This window comes from Dermacentor andersoni, chromosome 9 (genome assembly GCF_023375885.2).
Source record: "Dermacentor andersoni chromosome 9, qqDerAnde1_hic_scaffold, whole genome shotgun sequence".
Classification (NCBI taxonomy): Eukaryota; Metazoa; Arthropoda; class Arachnida; order Ixodida; family Ixodidae; genus Dermacentor; species Dermacentor andersoni.
This window is the reverse complement of record NC_092822.1, coordinates 82,050,551-82,063,172: the sequence shown is the minus strand read 5'-3', so window position 1 is coordinate 82,063,172 and position 12,622 is coordinate 82,050,551. Positions and strand designations below refer to the sequence as shown.

General features: G+C 45.5%; 1 protein-coding gene across 1 annotated transcript in view; it reads left to right on the top strand.

Annotated features, from left to right (window-relative positions):
* Positions 1–12,622, top strand: part of LOC126527839 (uncharacterized) — a 43,394-nt gene that overhangs the window by 8,037 nt on the left and 22,735 nt on the right. The window contains exon 2 of the mRNA XM_050175688.2: positions 11,080–11,310. Within this exon, the coding sequence (XP_050031645.1) occupies positions 11,082–11,310 (229 nt within the window). The 5' untranslated portion in view covers positions 11,080–11,081. The remainder of the gene's footprint in view (positions 1–11,079; positions 11,311–12,622) is intronic.

The following is a 12,622-nucleotide window of genomic DNA, read 5'->3' as shown; positions in this document are numbered from 1 at the left end:
TGAATATAAGTAAATAAGATTTCAGATGCTATTATTTCGACCAGGCATGACAACGAGTTTTTCCCACCTGTCACAGTGATTTGACCGAAAACCTGATCATATTGCTCAAACGTGTTGCCCCAATACTACATGTGCTAAATGTACAAAAGTGCGGTGCGTGGTCACGGCTTCAAAGCCAGTCTATTTTGTGTAGGGTTGTTGATATTGTAGTAATGTGGAGTTTTCTTCTTTATAAGAGCAGAAAAAGAAAAATATAACAGATGGTAGCTAAGCGTAAAGTGCATTGGAAGATGTGAAACCAGCAATTATTTTAATTTGTGGGTTGGTCCTCTCCACCGGTAGATCGCTGTCCGATCACTTCAAAGAATTTTGTTTGTGTGCAACTGCAGCAAAAACGAAGATACTGCCATTTCATTGCCAGGACCTTTATGCCCTCCACACACACAAGGACACCAGATAATTGGCAATATCAGTTTATAAACTGACATTGTTTTGCTAATTTCAGTGTAGCGTGGTGCCGGCGGACGGAGTATTTTCTTAGTATCAGTCCAGTGTTAGCAGTGAGAAGCAGTTCGGTCTACCATTCCCATGAGGGCATACTTGCCATTTTAGCGCTTTACTGTAGGACAAGTTAAGTGCTAAAAACTTGGTGTCCGCAGGTCCTTTCCGCAGATCGTCCATCCATTCTGTTATGGTGACGATCAACGTTGTGTCCGTCAGGCCTCCTCCTCATTTTTAGCTTCACCATCACGAGAGTGGACAGAGAAAGGAAGCTTTCTTCACAATCAGCCCCAGCGGGATTCCACCACTCGCAACTGCTGCAATTCGCATTCAGTGGCTGGGCATGCTAACCACATCCTTAGTTTCACAATGACTAGAGTACGCAGAAAAAGTAGAGCTTTGGTCGCTATCACTACCACGAACCTATGTCAATGCAGATATAATTACGTGCAGGGGCTGGGTATGCTAACTTCTCCGCTACCACCTGCTTCCACCACCTTAGATTTTCCAGGCATACCTGCTTCTTGTTTTGATCGCAGACGCATGCAGGATAAACGCGGATAACTAAAAAATCTCAGTGCCCTTCCACTCTGTGAAGAAACATGACCTGCAAAGCTGTGTATGTGGGCCCCTTAATGGCGAATTGCACCTCCACCGTATGTCAGCCCCGCATTGCGCTGTCTTCGGGATCGGCCCACGTATGGGGAGTGCTTAACGCCTGCTTCATCTCCGCCGCGGGTCTCCCCGGCATGGCGTTACATTCGGGATCAGCCTACGTATGGGGAGCGCTGAACGCATGCTTCACCACCGCTGCGGGTCGGGCCGGTATTACGCTATCTTCGGGATTTAGCTCTACACGCGGACGCCATAGTGGGGAAAGTAGCCCTTAAGAGGAAGCTTTAGCTCTGGTGGTCCTATCTAAATAAATGTAAAAGTTGAATTCGTTTTTCTCGACAGCCACTGAATCTAATTTGACAAGGTTTGTTGCATTTAAAACAAAAACTTAAAATCTAGTGTCTGTTGGTTTCGAATTCTTGATTTAGGTCATCATTTGTTTATTCAATATTGTCAAAAATCGCAAATTTTAAGAACACGAAACCATCAAGTTTACGACTCTCTTTCGGCAATGAAAACTGATGTCACAATTTTGTACATTGTATCTAACAGCACATCTAAAGCAGACAAAATTGATATATTGCGCATGAATCTCAAAAAATTTAATGATATGGAAATACAGCTTTTCCACAACCCTTGTTCACAACGTGACGACTTCACGTAAGATATAAATCGGCATATTGGATTTGTCCGCTTTGAATTGTCTAATGGATGCTGTTTACAGAACCGCGATATCAGTTCTTGATGCGGAGTTAATAATTGGTAAACTTCGTGCTTGTGTACTTTTCGCACTTTCGAATTTTTGAATATCTTTTACAAAAATTCAAGCCCTAAATAGAAATTCCGCTTCCAATAGTCACTAGAATTTACTTTTCTGTCTCGAATCCAACAAATTTAATTAAAATCGGTCCAGGGGTTATCTAAGAAAAGCGTTTCGGCGTTTTACATCTATTTGAATAGGCCGAGTCGGAGTAGGGCCCGTGTTAAAGCTTCCTCTTAACGACTTCGCTGTAAAAAAAAGAATAAAAGAACAAAAAAAAAACGCTGCAGCCATCAATATCGCCGCTTCAGATTTCGTCATGATGGCACCGTCACCATCGGCACGGCTCCGTGAGCACCTACCAAGCTGTTTACTTTCGTTATCTTCCATCCCTTGGCGGCCGCGCATTGTCTTGATGCCAGCGACGCGCTAAATCTGCACCATCATTCCGTCATGCATCGCTTCTGCGACCAAGCAAGCTTTCGGCGGCCCACGTACACTGCCGCATTGACACCAAAACTTTAAAATGCTTGCCTTCGAGAAAGCAGCATGAATAAAAATGGAATGCGACTATGTGGCCACGGCGAACATGTTCACGGGGCCATACTATTGATCACAGCATCACAAAAGGCTAGATGTGGTCAGGTTGACTTTACAGGTTTGGAAGGAATGGCTGACGGGCTAGTTGCTTCATTATCACATAAAGAACAGCGCTTAACGTTACCGCAGTTTGTGTGTGGTTCCTCCTTTGTGTCCCGTCGTGAAGTGCTGTTCTTTCTGTGACTTTACAGATGCTCTTTTTCTGCGTCAGTTACGTGCTTCCAAGAGTGCTTACTTAGAAAATTTTTGTTCGCATGGCTCTTACAGAAGCATGTTTAGACGAAATTTTTTCGCTTGGCTGCATAATCTCGAGGACGGGCTCCAAACTGCTCATTTTCTTTAGCCACGTAAGAACCATTACTGAAAATTTAATTAACGTAGCTTTGTTAATTACGCAAACAACTTCTCAACTTACACCGCCCATCTAGAGATTACCAATCTGAATACTCGAATGATAAAATGATGTTAACATTGTTTGTATCGTTTCAATAGTTTTGTTTCGTGCAGTTAAAAGCAGCCGGCATATTGATGGTGCTGTAGACTTCTCATAAAGTAAGTGTGAAAGCTTGGACAGCTTATCTTGGCACAAATCAACTTCATGAGCTTAAGCACATGGCCCAACCTTGCACGTCTGTTTTTACAACCGATTCTCATACATTATACAAGAAGCACCTCAGCGCTACGGCAAATCCCACAAGGTGTGCGAGAACATTGTGCGCGCTCCCGATTAGGTTTCTGAGCGTTGGTGGCATCAGGCTCGGTTTCCTGGCATCATAAGGAATAAAAACAGCTTCCTGGAGGAAAGCATTGGGTACATTTTCAGTACTTTGCAACATATGGATAAGCACGGATATGTACGTTAGAACGAAAAGTACTGAAATATTAAGGTGAGGGTTTCGCTGGATGTATTTTAGCTGTCTAATGATAAAACCTAAAGAAAAAAATACTGTGATTTTGTGACAGTTAAGGCTGACATGAAACATAAGCTCCGACACAGTACCCTGGTGGAACTGGCCCCTGGACTACAGGGCTACATTGAACCACAATATGCTGGTTGGATAAATACCAGTAATTGGAAAGTGGTTCGCTCTTGAATTTCCTGTATGTCGGCGTCGCTGTGCAGTGTTGGGGGCCCTTTTTAAACCACAAGCATTATGTTTCAGCTAATATTGAAAGCAACTGTACTCTTTTTTTTTTTAAGGGAGGGGGGGCTTTTTTAGCGTCTAACCAGACTTCCAAAGTTATCAGTTAGTTCAAGATGCGCCTGCATGTGTTTCTAATATCCAGTATGTTGTCACAGATTCAATAGCGAAAGAGCGTTATCTTATCAGATTGCGCGCGTGAAGCGAATACTGGCGTACATTCTCCATCACATTTGACGACCCGAGATTGCGCTGCAATGTACGAGCATTCCAATCTGACGAACCGACGCCTTGATCCGTAGATCGGAATCAGAGGAAGCACTTTGCGCGCAGCCATCGTTATGTTTGAGTGTTATTTTCTTTTCCAGCGCAAGCTCATCTTATAATGAGTAACATTCGTGACTGACTCTTTAGAAAGTGTTTTGTACTTGACATTACTACAACGTGAGAGTATAGAGGTGCTCCATCTTCATTGAGTGAATACTGGGAAACGGACTATAGCCTTTTCTTGCGTCTGCGTTTGCACATTTACCGCACCAATTTATTTTTCATAACTTACTTTTTAATTTGGGGGGCTGTAAAGCACAGCAACCTTTTATTAACACGATGTTTTAATAACACAGAAAATTTAAATGCTTACTAGTCGCTTTCACCTCATGGTAACGAATTTATATAAAGACATACTTATGATAATTAAAAGCATATACGTTTGACAACGTTTCATCTGAGTTCCCCTTTGCAAGGTCATACAGACTTGCAGGTGGTTCGTATCGGGGACCCTCGACATATGTCCAACCTCCAAACAAAGGGTTATTCCGAATGTTTCATTTCAGGAAGGCGTGTTACCCTCCTCTCTTTCATTCCCGTTCGCAAACACACATAAGACGAAAGTGCTGCGTGAAAAGCGTCGTTAGTCCAGGCCAACGAGCTACCGTAACTCACCTCGCCTATATCGCTGTCATTTAGGCTTAGATAAGAAATATATATATTTCAAATCGACGCATCACGAATACAAAAAGAGCTGCCCGCGACCAGCCCAGCTAGGTTTCTTTCATTTCGTACTTCGTCGTAGCGGCTAATAGTAGCTCACGAAGCAGAGCACTGAGTGTGGATATGGCAGAGAAGGTGTTCTATATACTGTCTCGTCACCCGCCTAAAATTGCCCGCCGTGCTACTGGCCATTCCTAGAAAATTGTATATGTGACGCCCAGGCATTTGCAACACAGAAACTGATTTGCGATGGGAGAGTCCCGGTGAGGGACAGGGTGGTTAAGGAGATAAAGACACGCTATTTTCTGCAGTAACTTAGGAATGCATGAATGAATGCCTTCATTTATTGAGAAAAAGGAGGAGCAAGCATCAGTGGAAGCACGTCTTAGCAGATTGGGAAAGAAGCGGGGGACAAAGGGGAAAAGCTGACGCCCGGGTTGCAGGCGAAGTCGCAGCTTAGGGGCGAGAGAATATAAGCAAGAGTTGGTGAAACCAGTTGAATTCCAGTGTAGATGTGTGATGTGCCGAGTAAATGATTGGAGTCACCGCCCAGCATCCGTCCTTTGCGGCAGGTTTACTGGGTTTACTGCACAAGTTAGTGAACAGACATTTTAGAACCGCGTTTTTCGCCTTACATACGCTCAACGCAAGCACCACTGCAGCAAGTTAGGGTGCGCGTCCCTTCAAGACAGAGACGCTAACGCAAACATAAGAACGCGTTTGAAGACAGGGTCTTGGGCGTCGTGCCAGACATATCCAAGCCAACAATATGTTAACAATCATGCCGTCGTTTCTATGCAAAGAGGTTATCTATTTAAACTTCTGGAGTGACAGTCCAATCCGCCACCTACGGGAGCGCGTGAAGCTGCCGGGGGCCACATTGTTAGAAAAAAAGGAGCGCGGCCACAGTACGTGGCTTTGGTATACGCGCTACGCAACCTGCGCTTGCGGTTCTGCGATGGAAAAATAAAATAAAACCCCTTAAGGAAGTATATCAGTGTGCCACTATGTGTCGCTGTTGTCAAAAATAAAATGCCATGGTGGTGGGTGCCTTGTGTTCTGTGTACAATATGTTGCGAAAACTGAGACACAGTCGTTTCCTGTTTTCTTCATTCAGTAACCTGCCGCGTGCATCGGCACTGCAATGCGCTTTCGTCGATACGTGGTGCGGGCCCGTATTGACACAACGAAATGACCTCGAAATATAGTATCCTTGTGCCATTTCTTAAAAAAATCACTATTTGTGTAAATGAGAGTTTTTGGTTTAAACCTTAAAAACAAGAAAAAAATATTCTACGGTAGGTCTCATTTTTGTCCGGCATTTCAGTTCTAGCTGAAAAGAGCCGGTGAAAGCAAATTTACAATAAAGCTAAGGCGACCCACAATCTGCACGCATCCGCAAGCCTACATGCGCTCCAATGACCTGTCAAAGTTAAGGTCATGTGTCAGCTGGCGGATCAAGCAATCTTTACTTTTGTTTCGTTCTGCATCCGTTCTGCCTGCGTCTGAGGCAAAAACGTGAAGTGGGAAGGCAGATAAACAGAAATTGGTGGAGGCAGGTGGTAGTGTAATGGTTAGCGTGCCCATCTCCCAAATGCAAGATGGTGCATTTGGGAGATGGGCTCGAATCCTGGTGGTTTGTTTGTGAAGACAGCTTTCTGTGCTCTCTGGTGACTGCGAAGCTCAGAATGAGGCGGCAGCCTGACGACAACGGTCGCCGTCAACGTAACAGAATAAGCGTGCGTGCAAGGTCACACCTAAAGCCGAAAGCACATTCAGAGGAAATACACTATGCTCTCGCCGACAAGAAAAAAAAGAAAAACGTGACGAGTAACGAGCGGTGTTGATGAGCGAGGCTGTAGACGGATAATGTCACCACAGACAGGACCACGCTCCAATCCCGGTGCTCAGCGGAAATATACATAGACAGCGTGTCAACTAGCGTGTAAGTGATACTTCATTAAGGTCGCTGCGTGTTTGTGTTGTGTCTAGCAGGAGCGAGTAGTGTAAGAGATGACACTGGGAGAGACGGCGGTGAGCGAAGTCTGCGAAAAGTAATTGAGGATAGCCATATTGAACGTCGACGCCATGTTGAATAAAGCCTGCGACTTCATTTGCTCAGCCGCCAGAAAGGCTTGAGTGGTAGCATACCACTGGGCGTATTTGGTACCCACAGCGATAAACACACACTTTGCGGAAGTAAACAGAGGAAAGGGACGTAGTGAGTTGGCCGCCCTTTTCGATCTCTGCCATAGTTTTAAAAATGAATGTGGCGAAGTGTGACGCACAAAATAGTTTATGTCAGCCCAAATGAATCAGCCTGGTCATACTTGCGCGACACGCCATGGTGGCCTCCCACCAGGACATCATGAAGTTGCAGCGATGAGCGTTTTCATTGGGCACGTGAGAATAAAACCGAGCTCATCAGACACATCCGAGGGACATTTCTAGGGCACAAGAGCACATCGCCCCCCCCCCCCCCCCAAAAAAAACAACATATAAATCGCGAATATAAGCTTACGAATAGGCACATCATAAGATCGAGCACTACGGCGCTTGTTGATCTTGTTGAGGATGACGTCAGCATTTCATTCAGCGTTTATTTCTGAGAAAATGTGTTGAAGTTCCGTTTATTTGCATCACAATGGCAGGCGTAATCAGGCAAACATTGACAGCATTTCATTAGAGAGTGCCTGTCTAGTCTGTGGAGATTACGTATGACAATGACAACAAACACAGAAAGCTTTCCTTACATCGATTCGCACATACATGGGATCCGCATAATCTTTTGACTGTCAATTTAAATGCTTAAGAATGGCGCTCATTAACGCAATATTTCCATTCACAGTGAGCAAAAGCGGCTGTCGTATCCACAGTAGAATTTATTTAAATGGCTTTAATCCCATGCACATTATATCATTGCCAACTTCCGTGGGCTTGGAGTCGTGAAAATGGGATACACTTGACAGGGAAATCAGGAGGTTGATGAACGGCAAGAAGGCAGAAGCTTGCACAAGACCTCAGGGATATAAAATGACTTTTTGATCAGCTTGGTCAGGGGGCCACGCAATGGTTTCCACGTCTATTAAGTATCCTCACAAAATGCGGGCATTTTGGGAAAAGTGAAACCGCTGCAAATTTCATCACAGCGTTAGCCTAAATATAAAAGATGACTTAAATATAAGAAACCATAACGTTGACAGGGTGGCCAAATTTTGGCACAAATAAATTGGCTGTTGAAGCAGTTCAGCTGAAACGCAATGGTGCGAAATAAGGCGAGAATGTCGGCAAGTGTTGAACAAAGGTCAAGTAGGTCCTGTGGCCGACGCCAGCGCTCGGCAGCTGTCAAGCGACTGCACGTATTAGCGAGATGCCTAGTCGTCAGTATAGTTACAGTATGATTCGAGTCTGAAATATATATAAATATCACATTGAACACAGTGCATTCTATGGTGTCATTCTTCGACAGATGGTACCGATTCTCGCGCAATGAGGGTGGGAACAAATTGTCTCACGTGCCGGCTGTCACCTTCCTCCTACTGCCAACATTCCTTCCCCTTCGTAGTTGCTTAGTTTTTATTGGGTACGGCTGCTAATCACGAGGTCTCGGGATCAAATCCCAACCACGGCAGCCGTATTTAAATGGGTGTGAAATGCGAAAACCCGCGTACATAGGGTTAGGCGCACGTTAAAAAATCCCAAGTGGTCTAATTATTCCCGAATCCTCCACTACGGCGTGCCTGCCTCAAAACGATATCGTGGTTTTGGCAAGTAAAACCTCATAATGTGTTATGTCACATTCGTTAAGGAAGTCCTGGACAGACGCACAACTCTTGAATATAATTAAGTGTCAGGAGCTGTGCGCGAGGTCTTTGAGTATGTGGATAGCCTTTATGGCGTTCGATAGCTGCTAGTCTACATTGCGGCTATATAATAAAGGCGGAACGGCAACATGGTAGAGAATGTGGAGAATATACAAATCCCGCATATATTACTGCGCAATAACTTTAAATAGCGTTCTTGCTTCACGCAAGTGCATAACCGCCATAGGAGACGACTTTGGAAACTAACTGCAAGTACTGTATATGTCGTACCCAAGGGTGTACCTTGCCTGGTGGCCAGTAAATGTGTCGTAATGTTGCGAGCAGCTTCGGCCATAGCATGCTAACGGACGACGACACAGACTGAAGTGACTAGCGCAAGAGGCAGGGGACACTAAAGACGCTACAAGGACAAGCGCCCAGTTGGAAGTTTGCGCTTATCCTTGTCGCCTCTTTAGTGTCCCGTGTCCACTATTGCGCTAGTCACTTTAGCATGGAATACTAACTAGCCCGGTTTCACACCCTGCCACGACACAGGGACAGTTTGCTCAACTCTTGTGCCGTGACTTTTGTGTCAAGTTAAAAACCAACATATCCATGCATATGTCTTAATACTTAAGCACATCTAGATTTGCAGCTGCGGCGGTAGCCCATGAGTGGGCATTGAAAAGTCGTTAGTGAAATGATTGTGTGCGCCTGAACGAATTCGATAGGGCAAAATCAATAACCGTCCACGACGACGTCTCTAGTAGATGCTGTGCGATGTTCGGCCGTTAACAATGTGTGCCGACAGAAGAAAGGCTGCCCCAAGTGCTTCTGACGGTTAGGCTAGCTTCTTTACTCCGTAGAATGAAAAAAAAGAAAACGAAAAGGAAAATAAAAAAAGAACAAGAAAAAAAAAAGAACCGCATCAAAAGCCCAGAATCAACCATTGCTCGTCGCGACTAAACGCTCTTAGGATGACGAGTTATTTCCAGGCGACGAGCGAATACACTTTATCAAGAACACTGATAACGGCGGCGGGACAAGCATTGTGGCGAAGTTCAATGCGCAGGGATAGCTTTTGTTTTTTTTTATTTTTTTTTTTTGTTGACGTCATCACGCGTCACCGCGGGAAGTTTGAAAAGTTGAAGGTCAGTACGCCACGTGGTGGCACTTACGCGAACTAAACCCTTGTGTCCAGAAAAGCTGGATACGGTTACAGGTTTAGACATGTTAAATGAACCGGTTAAAATCTTTGCAGCAGAGTGCCTAGCCATATAGGGGGGGGGGGGGGGGGGGGCGGCAGCCGAAGAAAGGTTGTTTCATCACAAAACAGCTGCATTTCCCTGAAGGATAGTGAATGGGTTCGATCGGTATCTCAGCCACTAAAGCGCTTGCCGCACTATTAACTGGCGCACGCGGATTACAGCCGCCAGCTTGTTTGACGGGCCCATGTGCCCGATCGCAGTCGCCGCGAAAACCAGACATTCTTTTCACACTTGATAATTCATGCTGGAGTAAAATGCTGTCGAACTGTGCCTTTTATTCCAAGTTGTAACCACTCTCGATCCTATTCAAGTCGAAGTAAAGCAGGGCGTGGTGTGCCCACCGGTGAAGCGGCTTGTATTATTGAAGACGCTGGAGATATCATATGTTGTCTTTTACGTGTGTGATTACGGTGAAGGCTACGTATTAACAATGAGCATAACTGTGCATTTGACGACCGTTGTCTGCCGATTATAAATCTTCGTCCACTACGCTGTCACGTCGAAGTGTATAGTGACTCCTCTGACTCCGAACCACCGGGGGTCGTTGTGCGCTATAATTTCTTTCCAAAAACTGCCCTGTTTTCCCGCCCCAGAGCGCGCCAAGTCGTTGCAGGACGTCCCGGGCGCCTCTATTTAGAATTTGCAAAGCTGGCAAATATTACCAGTGCCGGTAACAATTCCGCTGTGCCACACTCTTGCCATGTCAGTTACCTGTCACATAATTCGCGCTGTACTTACCTGGCACTGCGCATTCCGATTGTGGAAGCAGCGATAGAGCGCAAGCACTGTCCTTATAACCTTACACAGTATGTTTGTGCTATTATGCCGTCACCGCGATCAAATGTAACCAGAAAACTGCAACCTGAGCGTGAGCCTCAACGGGCTGCAATAAACACCATTACATTTGAGCTATATCGCAGTCGCGCTCATTTATACACAAGAGCAATATGCTTCGCCCCACACCTCGTTCGACGCAACCAAGATGGCAGACTCCGCGCTGCAATCGTTGAAGTATCACCATTCGAGTCGGTGACATCCCTCCTGCTATCATTAGTTCCCCGCACCGTGCGAGGCTCCAAACGCGTGTGTCAATTTAACAGCACTGCTAGCAGGAACGCCGCTAACCCGACTAGAGAAAGTTATCTCTGTGGGAAAAGCTTCCTACGGTAGGTTCGCATATTGCCTATTGCCACCCACGTCAGGCACAATCGAGAAAATATATTGAGATTTTAGTAACACTGTAAGCGTATTACACCCAAAATTGTCCAATTTCAAAGGCACTTCAGTTTCATTTTAACGAGCAAATATTGTTTCCTTGCGCGTAATTGTGTTATCAGGAACGGGATCGTTTTCCGCCTCTTGATGAGGTCCCGATGCCGTTCTTTTCATTGACCCTACAGGCATGGCAACATTATGTACGACAGACGCAGATGTCAGCATCCTCACTCCGAACTACATGACCTTGCTTCAGAGCCTGTGCACAATCACCACGCCGAGCGTTAACGATGTGACCGCTATATTCAAGGAATTCCGTCGTTCTTTGGACGCCAGGAAGTCCAAGCATTCTTCCGCATCAACCTCATCGTTGTCGTCTTCATCCGGTACTTCCAAAAAACGGAGCGGCAGGTCCGGTAAGGAGCTCCCTTTTGTTCTTTTACTTACATTCTCGCCTAATAAGGGAGATAATATGGGAATCGAAAGCTGGGCAAGTTGATATCATGATTGTCCGAAGAGACTTGGCGCAGAACACAAAATATGTATCTGTCCACTTTTGTGTTGCATTGTGCGTTCTGCTTCAATTACTGTTACATGGACGTTCTCGAGAGCTAGTAATATTGCGTAGACGTAGCCAGATACCGGATGACATACCAAAAATCAGCGTTGGGAATGAGATCTCAAATTAAATTCTGAGATTTTGAGTGCCAAAACTTTTTCATTAGGAGGCACGCTGTATTGGGGGACTCTCGATTAATTTAGACCACCTAGGATGTTTAACGTAGCCCTAATGCACGCGACGTGGGCGTTTTTGCATTTCGACCCCATTGAAATGCAGCCACTGTCGCCGGGATTCGATCCCGGGACCTCGTGCTTAGTAGCAGAACACCACCACCGCTAAGCCACCACACGGGGCGGGGTCGACATCTCGCGATGGTTTGCTCAACAACGTAACACATCAAGAGTGCCAACAGTTCAGTTATTATTGCAAAGTACGCCGTAACTCTTTCGGCCCCAATATACCTCACGCCAGGCGGCCTTTCCGGGCTCGTCTGAGACCTCTTTAGTAAAAATGAGTGTGCCACGGTGAGATTTTAGCACGGGTCCCACGGGAAAGAGCCAGGTCGCCCTTAGCAGCTTTTCAAGGTGTCGTATCTAAAATTAACTCCGAATTGACTACATCATACATACGTTTAAAATTTGCGAAGTGAAATTTTGAACTCAAACTGCCGTGTATGCTCAGCTCGTCTGGCAGTCAGCTCGTCGGAAACATTGAATTCATGTGACTGGGTGGCGCTCTTTGGCCATACCTGGCCCTTGCGCCAATAAAAACCACACATTCATTCATTCATGTGACTGACACGGACGTGTAATTGAAATCAGCGCAATTCAGTGGTTAATAAAATATTGAATTACTAAAGCGGGCAACTCGGGCAAACAACTGTTCAAGTTCGCACCTTTGTGGTATAATTTTCTACAGCCAGCTGCCGTGTTTTGAGCCTGTGAAAGCCTAGTGAGTGAGGTAAAGTTTCGCCGTGTTTTTAAATGTCACACAGCTTGCCTCCGAGAGTGTGCGGTGTTGTGTGAAAATACGAAGCATCAAACTGCAGACGCAAATAGCGGCAGTCACGCAAGCCTAGAGTAGAAGGATAGAGACTTGGGCATGTTGGTAGTTCATGTTAACAGAAGTCTTCCTTCGTTTGTCTGTCTCTCGCGCTGTTTTTTATT